Source organism: Cetorhinus maximus, chromosome 7 (assembly GCF_964194155.1).
Source record: "Cetorhinus maximus chromosome 7, sCetMax3.hap1.1, whole genome shotgun sequence".
In the NCBI taxonomy this organism is placed as follows: Eukaryota; Metazoa; Chordata; class Chondrichthyes; order Lamniformes; family Cetorhinidae; genus Cetorhinus; species Cetorhinus maximus.
This window is the reverse complement of record NC_135885.1, coordinates 65,911,839-65,924,852: the sequence shown is the minus strand read 5'-3', so window position 1 is coordinate 65,924,852 and position 13,014 is coordinate 65,911,839. Positions and strand designations below refer to the sequence as shown.

The window sequence follows — 13,014 nt, the reverse complement described above, 5'->3', positions numbered from 1 at the left end:
AATGCTGGAAAAACTCAACAGGTCTGACAGCATCTGTGGAGAGAAAAACAGAGTTAACATTTCGAGTCCGTATGACTCTTCTTCAGAGCTCAAGGAAAGTAAAAATGTAATTAACTTTATACTGTTTAAGAGGGGTGGAACAGGTGAAGCTGGATAGAAGGCCAGCAATAGGTGGGGGCAAAGGAGAGATTGACAAAGATGTCGTGAACAAAAGGACAAAGCGGGTGTTAACGGTAGTGGTACTGGCTAAAGGAGGTGCTGATGGTAGCATTAAGGTAAGAAAGCAGAATGTGATAATAGCAGGACAAGGGAAAGCACTCTGGAAAGAACAACATAAACTAGTGACAGATGGCCCTTGAGGGGGTGGGGTGGGGGGAGGGGACGGTGGTGGGAGAAAATATCGAAAATAGGATAAAAGGTGGGGATAAAACAATGAATAAAAATGAAAATGAATAAAAATAAAAATAAGTGGATGATATGACACTGCAAAACATTGTCTCTCAGCATGGATTTATCTTTTTAAAAGTTGCAGCAAAAATCTTGAGTCAGAACTCAACTTAACTCAAGTGGAAAGTTGACTGAGTTGCCCTGAAGGTTGCTTTCCTACACTACTTGGGTTCAACAACACCGGAATTGTAATTCCAGTATGGAATCAGATCGGGATTAATAAGTGCTCATAGGGTCTCTGGACCTTCTAGACAGTTTTTTCAAAAAACCTGATATGTTTATACACCATGTTTTCCCATCTGCATCATTTAAACATTTTAACATGAACAGCTCGGAGTTGTGTAAATAGATGTGCACAGGGTTGTCTGCTGGGCTGAATTACAGATCCAGTCAGTTAATTGGGCCATTCATACTGAAACTACTGGTCCCAAACTAGAAGCTACAATGTAAATACAGCATTGTTCATTCTTCCCAGGATCTCAAAACTGTGGGATTCCTTAGTGCATCATGTTTTTTCACACAGGGACGTGGAGTTGAGGTTAAATCAGATCACAGAATTGTTATGGTGCAGAAGGAGGTCATTCGGCCCATCGTGTCTGCACCAACTCTCCAAATGAGCATTATGATTCAGTGTCATTCTCCTGCCTTTTCCCTGTAACCCTGCACATTGTTTATATTTAAATAATCATCTAACGCCCTCTTGAGTGCCTCGATTGAACCTGCCTCCACCACATTTCCAGGCAGTGCATTCCAGACCCAAACTACTCACTGTGTTAAAAATCAGTTAAAGTCTGTGCCCTCTCATTCTCAATCGAGTGGGAACATTTTCTCTCTATCTATTCTATCCAGCCCCCTCATGATTTTGAACACCTCTAGCAAATCTCCTTTTAGCCTTCTTCTCTCCAAGGAGAACAGTCCCAACTTGTCCAATCTATCTTCATAACTGAAGTTTCTCACCCCTGGAACCATTTTTGTAAACCTCTCCTACACTCTCTCCAATGTTTTCATATCCTTCTTAAAGTGTGGCACCCAGAACTGTACACAATACTCCAGCTGAGGTCTAACTAGTGTCCTATACAAGTTCAGCATAACCTCCTTGCTCTTGTACTCTGTGCTCCTATTAATAAAGCCTAGGATACTGTATGCTTTATCAACTGTTCTCTCCACCTGTCCTGCCACATTTAATGACTTACACACGTATACACCCAGGTCCCTCTGCTCTTGCACACCCTTTAGAGTTGTACCCCTTATTTTATATTGTCTCGCCACGTTCTTCCTACCAAAATGAATCACCTCACACTTCCCTGCATTGAGCTTCAAATGCCACCTATCTGCCCACTCCACCAACTTGTCTATGTTCTTTTGAAGTTCTACACTGTCTTTCTCACAGTTTACAATGCTTCCAAGTTCTGTATCATCTGCAAACATTGAAATTGTCCCCCGCACACCAAGATCTAGATCATTGATATATATCAGGAAAAGCAAAGGTCCCAATACTGACCTTTGGGGAACTCCACTACAAACCTTCCTTCAGCCCGAAAAATATCCATTAACCATTACTCGCTGTTTCCTCTTACTCAGCCAATTTTGTATCCACATTGCTACTGTATCTTTTATTTCATGAGCTATAGCTTTTCTCACCAGTCTGTTGTGCAGCACTGTATTGATTGTTTTTATTCATTTATGGGATGTGGGGACCACATGCTAGGCCAGCATTTATTGCCCATCCCTAATTGCCCTTGAGAAGGTGGTGGAAGTCCACGTGCACCACATCAACAGCATTAACCTCATCAAACTCTCGGCTACCTCTTTAAAAACACTCCAGCAAGTTAGTTAAACACAATTTTCCCTTCAGAAATCCATGATGGCTCTTGCTAATTAACCCACATTTTTCCATGTGACTATTAATTCTATCCTGATTAATTGTTTCTAGAAGCTTCCCCACCACCGAAGTTAAACATACTGGTCTATCATTGATGGACTTATCCTTATAACCTTTTTTTGAACAAGGGTGCTAATGTTTGCAATTCTCCAGTCCTCTAGCACCTCTTCATGATCTTATCGAATGGTGGAACACGCTCGAAGGGCCGAGTGACCTACTCCTGCTCCTAACTCATATGATGGTATGTTCATATGTTTTCTCTCCTCCTAGACTTTTTGTGGGGTGGGGTTTAGGTCCAGGCAGGGCAAATTGTCACTGTTTGATAGAAGTTTTCAAAATAATGAGGGGCCTGGGAGAGTAGTTAGGGAGAAACTGTTCCCACTTGTAAATGGATCAAAAACCAGATGGCACAGTTTTAAAGTGTTTTGTAAAAGAAGCAGATGCGAAGTGAGAAAAAGTTTTTCATACAGCAAGTAGTTAGGATTTGGAATGCATTGCCTGGAAGTGTGGTGGAAATAGGTTCGATTGAGGCATTGGATGATTATTTAAGTGGAAACAATGTGCAGGGTTACGGGGAAAAGGCAGGAGATTGGCACAAAGTTAAAATGCTCAGAGAGCTGGTGCAAACATGATGGGCCAAATGGCCTCTTTCTACACTGTAACAATTCTGTGATTCTGTGATTTATCTCTTTTTTTTCAAATTGTCCTCCACCTTTGTGGCATCCAGCGCTACCACTTGACCTTAGTTTTGCGGATGAAACTGATTCATAAAATAGTTTTTACTTTCATCTCATTCAGGACAGTTGAAAGTATGAAACAAAAATACCTGGAAAAACTCAGCAGGTCTGACAGCATCTGCGGAGAGGAATACAGTTGACATTTTGAGTTCGTATGAATCTTCATCAGAACTAAGGAAATAGAGAAATGAGGTGAAATATAAGCTGGTAGAGGAGGGTGGGACAGGTAGAGCTGGATAGGGGGCCAGTGATAGATAGAGGCAAAGAAGAGATTGCCAAAGATGTCATAAACAAAAGGACAAAGGGGTGTTGATGGTGGCGATATTATCTAAGGAATGTGCTAATGGGGACATTAAGGGTAGCAAGCAGGACAATCTAGTGGCAGATGGCCCTAGTGGGGGTGGGGTGGGAGGAAGGGATCCAAATGGGCTAAACGGTGGAGATAAAACAATAGATCGAAATAAATTTTAAAATAGGTGGGGAAAGGAAAATATTTTTTTTTTTAAATTATAAATTATTGGAAAAAGGGGGATGGGAAAGGGATGGAGGAGAGAGTTCATGATCTGAGATTGTTGAACTCAATATTAAGTCCGGAAGGCTGTAAAGTGCCTAGTCGGAAGATGAGGTGCTGAAAATATGTTGTATTTAGTTTTAAGCTAATTTTATCCGGTATTAACATTTTGGAGGTTCAAGTTAAAATTATCACTCTGTCCGTTGCTCATCCACGATGTCTCTTTGCGAGAGTAGAATGGAAATACATTGACTTTTCAAAACGAGAGGAAATGTAGTAAGAAACATTTATATACAAAATTCCTGTGACTCGAAGCTGTAGTTTTGTGTGACATTTGATTAAATTCCCTTCTGTGTCGTAAAGAAGAAGTTTTTACTAACCTTATTAACTTTTTAAATAATGTTTGAAGCGTGCTGATGGATCAACGGGCAGATTGCCTTATAAATAAGAAAGCCGTGTGACATTTACGTGGCGGCTGGGATACCCGCCGAGTGCTGATTGGACAGCTTTGCATACAGGAACCAAAATGCTATAAATTGAGGATTTCTCACATCTGGTCGGTGAGTTTCCAGATTCATTGCGCCACTGTGTATAATATCATGCTGAACTGTGGCTCCAATAAGGTAATCCTGCGACCATCAGGCAAAATCACCAACATGAGGAGCAGCGCTCAAATGCATCTTTTCCTGGTTTTGTGCTGCCTGTGTACTTTGCCTTTAAGCTCAGGTGCGTAAGTTTTAAAGATACAATTAATTTCATAAAAGTGCACAAAAAATATGGACCACCCTGTTTTCAATGGTCTTAAGATACAAATGTTTCATAATAAAGTTAAACTTATTTCACAAAGGAAATCGCCATCTTTTGGCTGTATGTCAATTAAAATTGTGTCTGAATAATCTGTTACATTTTCAATTATCTGAGCTTTTATTTTACACTTGTGTGATTGTGTGTAACTTTGTCACTTTAGACTAGCTTCGTTGTTCAGTGGAAACACAATCCTTAATGTGTGTAAACATGTTAGGAATATCATTACAACAATATCTACTTTGGAAGGTTTAAATCCATGATAGTCATGCAATAATGATAGAGTTGGGTATTTTTGGACTAGCTATTTTGTGGCTAAAATTAGATTTTGTTTAAAGTTTGAATATACTGTTTCTTCATCATACATGGGCAGAAACGATGGGCCGAATGACCTCTTTCGGAGCTTTATCATTTATGATTCTGTATGATATTATTTTTCTGATCTGGTCCCGTTAAAGGTATTTGACATGCAAAGTCTAAAACACAGTCAGATAATTCTGTGTTTTTTTTGCAAAGCTGGCTTAATTTGTGGATTCCTTATGAATCGATAATCATGGACATTACCGTTCAGATAGAAATGATTGCAACAATGTTTGTATATTAGACTCATGCTTTGTTAGCCATCAAAACTATATTGGAGTTAAAACAAACTGCATCTACTCTTAGGGTGTGTAATGCTAGTAATTGATCTGATCTCTCAATCATTTTAAATAAATTCTTACTATTTTAAAGCTGACTGGATCCTAAGACATATAAAAATGTTAAATATATTTTCATAAGCTCTTTTAATTTCATAACTATTAGGTAATAAACATCATAGTGTCAATAATAATGCATAAGCAATATTTATATTGCTCTCTCCAGGCTGGACAGTATTAGTTGTTTATGGGCAAATACATACATCTGAAATGATGCTTTCTGCTGTTTTAACAGAAGACCAAAATATAAGTTGACACCACTGAGACATACTCTAGACCAGGGTATTAACATTCTTACCCATTTTGTCACAATGTAATCTCAAAGTCCGTCCTTCATATGAGACGTTAAACTGAGGCACCATCTGCTCTCTCCAGTGGATGTAAAACATTCCATGGTACTATTTCCAGAAAGATCAGGCAAGTTATTCCCAATGTCCTGGCCAATATTTATCCCTCAATCAACATAACAAAAACAGCTGATCTGGCTATTATCACATTGCTGTTTGTGGGAGCTTGCTGTGTGCAAATTAGCTGCTGTGTTTTTTACATTGACTACACTTTGAAAGCACTCCATTAGCTGTAAAGAAATTTGGGATGTCGACTGGTCATGAAGTTAGAAAAATGTAAGTTTTTCTTTCTTCTCAGGTTTGATTCAGGCTGCTATTTTCCACAAACATTTTTCATTGACCTATCAATTACACAGACGACCGGACTACTCACATTTCATTAACGCCATTGCTATATTTTACATTTGGGCACAAGTAATAGGGCATGTAAATTGTACATAAATGGAGCAGTATTTGCCAAAGGTATATTTGACTGAATAGGATACAAACAAGGAAATTACAAGTGCATTGTAATAACTGAGACCCTGCCCCTTGGAAAAATAATTGTGTCCACCAATTGCCTGGTGAGTTTTTCAATAATTTGCACCATTACAGCAGTTTCTGAGTCACTGTGGATGAAGTTAATGTGACATCAGTTGATATAAATGGTCAATCATTTTCCTCAATTATCTTAATTAATTAAAGTATAGGTTTGAGTATAAAGCAGTCTTCGCTACTTTACACTCATATCTAGCTTTACATTAAAGTTATCAAATGAGAAAAATATACTCCTGCTGATGGAGCCATTAAAATATGGAGCTCATTGGAAAGCAAATGGTCATGGGATCAAAATGTATTTACCTCTTTTTTTCCAGGATTTCTACAGTTTTTCCATGTTGCAGTGGACGAACAGAAAAAACTCTGTGGAAATTCACCCTGCTGGGCTTTATTGCAAGTCATGGTTACTGAGGCTAATTTAACGCTATTTTCCTAAGGCAAGATAGCTCATTTAGTATCAACTTTGGTCAAATGTTGGTCAACTTTGTTGTACTTGTCTCTGAGTCAGAAGGTTGTGAATTCAGGAGCTATCCAAAATTTGCGCGTGTAATCTAGGCTGACAATTTAGTGAAGTACTGAGTGGGTGCTGCCTTATTGGAGATGCCTGCCCCTATTCCTATCGACAATAATGATTGATCTTTTCTGATTCATGCTACTTGATCATTTTAAGCACACACTTTCCATTAACAGCACCCCTTTAAAGGGCATGTTGGGAAAGGGTGTCAAATATTGGGTATCTATCACATCACTTAAATGCATCCAGCACCTCTTAAAAGGGAAGTGCATTCTGACTGCACACTGCAGGAAAGTACTTATGGAATTAGGGAGATCCCTGAAGCACCGAGGCAGTTACAAGGTTCTTGGATTGCACCTTGGAGCCCATGGTTTAGGCAACACACAGAATGATGGGCATACTTTGCTGATAGGAGGCAGGTCCAGTCATCAGCTGTGCTGGGAATACAAAGAGATCACAGAGCATGTGATTGTCAAGAACTTTGAACCCAGGACATACTGCAATGCCAGAAGAGGTTCAATGATCTCACTGCAATTATTAAGGTGGTCATAAACAGTCTGGACATTCAAGGAATGGAATCTATTTCCAGTGAAAAAGATTTCAAGGCTGGGATGGGAAGCATGCCATGCAGTGTGGAAGCATTCAATGGCAGTTTTATCCTAGGGAAGCCTGCTATGTGTTTATAGCCTAGTGATCTCCCATCCTGCTTTGCTCTGCCTATTGGGTATGTAATGTAGAAGTCCCTCCTTATTTACAGAGCCTTGGTGAGTCATTGCCAGTACTGTTAATGCCCTTGTTGAGGCTTGAGTTCTGGCTGCAACAGGTGATAGCCTCCTTGGTGAAGTGAAGACTTCACACATTTCATACCTCAATGTCACCTAGGTGCAAAGTCTTCCCTGAAGACTCATTGTGGGCATGGCATCCTATGAAGTGCTCTAGTCCTCCCTCTTCCCCAGGCTGTACTGGCTCTTTCCTGCCATCTTCACTTCTTCACTTCATCTGCCCAAAAGGTGGATCAACTAGACCAGTCCTTGACTGCAATAATGCTATTTTAAGGCAGACAAAGCAGCCCAGTACCAGCACAAAGTTGCTAACAGAAGTCAGAATTCAGTTGTTGAATGCAGGAACAAAGGCAAAAAAGGGCCAAGAAGTTAATCAGTAGCCAAGGAGAACAAACCTGTAACTTAGTTGTACAGAGAGGATGAGCACTTTAAATAGACTTCCTGCAGGGCCCTTGTTGCCTATTAGCATCGTGATTTATTCATGTGACAAGTCAGATGATGTGAAGATCAATTTCTCAAGTGTCCTGCGAAAAGTGCAGGATCCATATTTATTCTTTTATTGGATGTGGGCATCTCTGGCAAGGCCAGCATTTGTTGCCCATCCTTAATTTCCCTTAAACTGAGTGGCTTGCTAGGTCATTGCAGAGGGCGGTTAAGAGTCAAGCACATTGCAGTGGGTCTGGAGTCACATGTAAGCCTGACCAGGTAAGGACAGAAGATTTCCTTCCATAAAGGACATTAGTGGACCAGATGGCTTTTTACAATAATTAACAACAGTTTCCTGGTCACCATTACAGAGACTAGCTTTTCAATTTCAGGTTATTAATTGAATTTAAATTCCATCAGCTGCTGTGGTGGGATTTGAACCTTTGTCCCAAGAATCGTAGCGTGGGTCTCTGGATTACTAGCCCTGTGACATTACCATTACATCACTATCTCCTTTTTGTTGTTCCTTGTAAATGCACTGGATGCCAAGAGTATTCTGATCCAATATGGCAGGCGGCACATTTTTGAAGCAGAATGAATGTGCAGCTCCCTGTTTTATTAGACTTTTAGACCTCTACCATTACCAGAAACATGAATTAGATGACTATTATGCCATTGCTGTTTGCAGAACCTTGTTATGTGTAAACTCTCTGCAAATTTTGAATTGCTTGAATTGCTATCCTGACGACATGAAAGCTGCTATCTAAGTTTGCTCTTCCTATAACAGCAAACAGAGATTGGTAACAGATGATGGGCTTCCAAATTTGTATCCTCTCACCCTCTACCAAATGTTGGAGCTCCTAAAAAGGAAAATGATAGAAGAAGGCAGAGAGGGGAAAGTAGAAGGGTAGATGTCAGGTGGAGGTTCACAATGGTGTTCTCTTCTTTCTCATTCTGCATTAACTGGCAGCAAACAGTAGCATGAAACCTTCATGTCACTCCTTCGACTGAAAGTGCTATCTGAATCTGCCCTTTAGCATGGCATTCCACTGTTCTTCATCCTCTGGATGTCCCCCTGTGGAAGAAACAAAGGGGGAAGAAGTATCAGGTTCTTCTGGCATTGGTCCTGACAGCACTTCACCACACACACACACAAGCACACAGAGTCATGGTCTCCCTTCCAATCTGGAGATATTCATCCAAGGGACATAAGGGCATGTGCAAGATGAGAGGATTGATGCACAGAGCATGAATGACCAGGCAGTGCTGGGACATGAAGCAGATCACATAGCTGGCCAAAGGGTCAGGATACATTGTCCTGCTGAAGAGTTTGGGACTGCAGATCTGACCAGAGTCTATTTTTAAAAGAAGGATGTTTGCAGAGGATACAGCATAAGTTCAGGTATTGACCAAAATCACTGAGAAACAAACTTTTTGTGAATGCCTGCTAGATGTTTTGAATTCACTTCTATATGTTCTGTAATGCCTAGCAATGCTAGGCACCCATTTATAAAGGTGTGATTGGCACACACAATAAATTTAGTAGTAACAACAGAACATGGGATGTGTAATATCCTGCTTTGTTATCATTTCATTGAAATGTGTCTTTCCTTTTAGGGTGAAAGCTGAAGTAGATGGGAATCCAAGTATGACACGTTGTCACATTTCTTGGTCTCATCCACCTGAATACTGCTGAAAAATTGATATAGAAACTGCTTGTTTTTTTTTATTCATTCACAGGATATGGGCTTCACTGGCTGGGCCAGCACTTATTGCCCATCCCTAGTTGCCCTTGAGAAGGTAGTGGTGAGCTGCCTTCTTGAACTGCTGCAGTCCATATAGTGTAGGTACACTACAGTACAGTTAGAGGGGGAGTTCCAGGATTTTGACCCGGCGACAGTGAAGGAACGGCGATATATTTCCAAGTCAGGATGGTGAGTGGCTTGGAGGGGAACTTCCAGGTGGTGGCGGTTCCCATCTATCTGCTGCCCTTGTCCTTCTAGATGGTAGTGGTCGTGGGTTTGGAAGGTGTTGTCAAAGGAGCCTTGGTGAATTCCTGCAGTGCATCTTATAGATGGTACACACTTCTGCCACTGTGGGTCAGTGGTGGAGGGAGCGAATGTTCGTGGATGGGGTGCCAATCAAGCGGACTGCTTTGTCCTGGATGGTGTCAAGCTTCTTGAGTGCTGTGGGAGCTGCACTCATCCAGGCAAGTGGGGACTATTCCATCACATTCCTGACTTGTGCCTTGTAGATGGTGGACAGGCTTAGGGGTGTCAGGAGGTGAGATACTCATTGCAGGATTCCTAGCCTCTGATCTGCTCTTGTAGCCACAGTATTTATATGGCTAGTCCAGTTCAGTTTCTGGCCAATGATAGCCCCCAGGATGTTGATAGTGTGGGATTCAGAGATGGTAATGCCATTGAACATCAAGGGGTGATGGTTGGATTCTCTCTTGTTGGAGATGGTCATTGCCTGACACTTGTGTGGCACAAATGTTACTTGCCTCTTGTCAGCCCAAGCCTGGATATTGTCCAGGTCTTGCTGCATCTGGACATGACTGCTTCAATATCTGAGAAGTCACAAATGGTGCTGAACAAAAATGAACTAAATCTTATCTCTAATGTTTTTGTTTGCTAACTGGTTACACCCTATTTCCCCATCCACTTGTCATGCTCCTATGTATTAATGTTATAGTTATATTTAATGTGTGTTCTTTGGCCACTTGCATTTGCCACACTTATTTGTTCCTTTGGCAGGTTCTCCACATCACTTTCAAGACTATTTTGAAGAATGGGACAATAACAGTGCAGAGGTAATATTAATGACTTAAATAAATGTTTGCTGGCTATTACAGTTGCCATGATCTAACTTTAACAATAAATTACATTCTTGAGGGATGTGCAACATAATTTATATGTACTTGTGACCTTGTTTTCTCCGCTATAGAATTTGGCTTTGTGCTTCACTCACTGGAGAGCACTGCAGATGCACCCTCAGGTAAAATAAGAATTTTTCTTTTCTTCCTTGTAGAGATAGATGAGAAACTAATGTATTTAACTGTAACCTGACTGATGAATTATTTCTTGGAGATATTTTAATTGCAATAAAATAAAGGCTTTTTGTTTCTTATTGTTAGTACAAGGCTGGCAACAACAAAAACAGAATTACCTGGAAAAACTCAGCAGGTCTGGCAGCATCGGCGGAGAAGAAATCAGTTAACGTTTCGAGCCTTCATGGCCCTTCGGCAGAACTGAAGCATAGTTAGAAGAAGGGAGAAATATAAATTGGTTTAAGGTGGGTGGCGGTGGGGGGGGGGGGAGAGGGGGAGAGAGAGACATTGAGGGTGTGGTGATTGTGGAGATGAGCAGGTAATCAAAAGATGTCACAGACAAAAGGGTCAAAGAGGTGTTGAAGGTGGTGATATTTGTCTGAGAAAAGTGCTAATTAAGAATGGAAGACAGGATATTCAAAGTACAGCTCTAGTGGGGGTGGGGTGGAAAGACTAACAAGGTTTTAGTTTAGATTTAAAAATAATGGAAATAGGTGGGGAAAGAAGAATCTATATAAATTATTGAAAAAAAAGCGGGGGGGGTGGGGGGGGGAAGAAACGGGGTGGGGACGGGGGGAGGGGGAGTTTAAGATCTAAAGTTGTTGAATTCAATATTCAGCCCGGAAGGCTGTAAAGTGCCTAGTCGGAAGATGAGGTGCTGTTCCTCCAGTTTGCGTTGGGCTTCACTGGAACAATGCAGCAAGCCAAGGACAGACATGTGGGCAAGAGAACAGGGTGGAGTGTTAAAATGGCAAGCAACAGGGAGGTTTGGGTCTTTCTTGCGGACAGACCGCAGGTGTTCCGCAAAACGGTCGCCCAGTTTGCGTTTGGTCTCTCCAATGTAGAGGAGACCGCATTGGGAGCAACGAATGCAGTAGACTAAGTTAGGGGAAATGCAAGTGAAATGCTGCTTCACTTGAAAGGAGTGTTTGGGCCCTTGGACGGTGAGGAGAAAGGAAGTGAAGGGGCAGGTGTTGCATCTTCTGCGTGGGCATGGGGAGGTGCCATAAGTGGGGGTTGAGGAGTAGGGGGTGATGGAGGAATGGACCAGGGTGTCCCGGAGGGAATGATCCCTACGGAATGCCGTCAGGGGGGGTGAAGGGAAGATGTGTTTGGTGGTGGCATCATGCTGGAGTTGGCAGAAATGGCGGAGGATGATCCTTTGAATGCGGAGGCTGGTGGGGTGATAAGTGAGGACAAGGGGGACCCTATCATGTTTCTAGGAAGGAGGAGAAGGCGTGAGGGAGGATGCGCGGGATATGGGCCGGACACGGTTGAGGGCCCTGTCAACGACCGTGGATGGAAAACCTCGGTTAAGGAAGGAGGACATGTCAGAGGAGCTGTTTTTGAAGGTAGCGTCATCAGAACAGATGCGACGGAGGCGAAGGAACTGAGAGAATGGGATGGAGTCTTTACAAGAAGCGGGATGTGAGGAGCTGTAGTCGAGGTAGCTGTGGGAGTCGGTAGGCTTGTAATGGATATTGGTGGACAGTCTATCATCAGAAATTGAGACAGAGAGGTCAAGGAAGGGAAGAGAAGTGTCAGAGATGGACCATGTGAAGATGATGGAGGGGTGGAGATTGGAAGCAAAATTAATAAATTTTTCCAGGTCCCGACGAGAGCATGAAGCAGCACCGAAGTAATCATCGATGTACCGGAGAAAGAGTTGTGGGAGGGGGCCGGAGTAGGACTGGAACAAGGAATGTTCCACATACCCCATAAAGAGACAGGCATAGCTGGGGCCCATGCGGGTACCCATAGCCACACCTTTTATTTGGAGGAAGTGAGAGGAGTTAAAGGAGAAATTGTTCAGTGTGAGAACAAGTTCAGCCAGACGGAGGAGAGTAGTGGTGGATGGGGATTGTTGGGGCCTCTGTTCAAGGAAGAAGCTAAGGGCCCTCAGACCATCCTGGTGGGGGATGGAGGTGTAGAGGGATTGGACATCCATGGTGAAGAGGAAGCGGTTGGGGCCAGGGAACTGGAAATTGTTGATGTGACGTAAGGTGTCAGAGGAATCACGGATGTAGGTGGGAAGGGACTGGACAAGGGGAGAGAGAAGGGAGTCAAGATAACGAGAAATGAGTTCCGTGGGGCAGGAACAGGCTGACACGATCGGTCTGCCAGGACAGTTCTGTTTGTGGATTTTGGGTAGGAGGTAGAAGCGGGCCGTCCGAGGTTGGGCGACTATCAAGTTGGAAGCTGTGGGAGGAAGATCTCCAGAGGAGATGAGGTCCTCCGCATTCAAAGGATCATCCTCCGCCATTTCCGCCAACTCCA

The 13,014-nt window shown here is 42.3% G+C and overlaps 1 protein-coding gene across 2 annotated transcripts in view; it reads left to right on the top strand.

Annotated features, from left to right (window-relative positions):
- The first annotated feature begins 4,160 nt into the window (after window positions 1-4,160).
- The window catches only part of nms (neuromedin S), a 40,848-nt gene continuing 31,994 nt past the window's right edge, over window positions 4,161-13,014 (top strand). For both annotated transcript variants that reach the window (XM_078544876.1, XM_078544875.1), the window contains exons 1-3: window positions 4,161-4,303; window positions 10,445-10,500; window positions 10,635-10,685. In XM_078544876.1, the coding sequence (XP_078401002.1) occupies window positions 4,177-4,303; window positions 10,445-10,500; window positions 10,635-10,685 (234 nt within the window). In that variant the 5' untranslated portion in view covers window positions 4,161-4,176. The remainder of the gene's footprint in view (window positions 4,304-10,444; window positions 10,501-10,634; window positions 10,686-13,014) is intronic.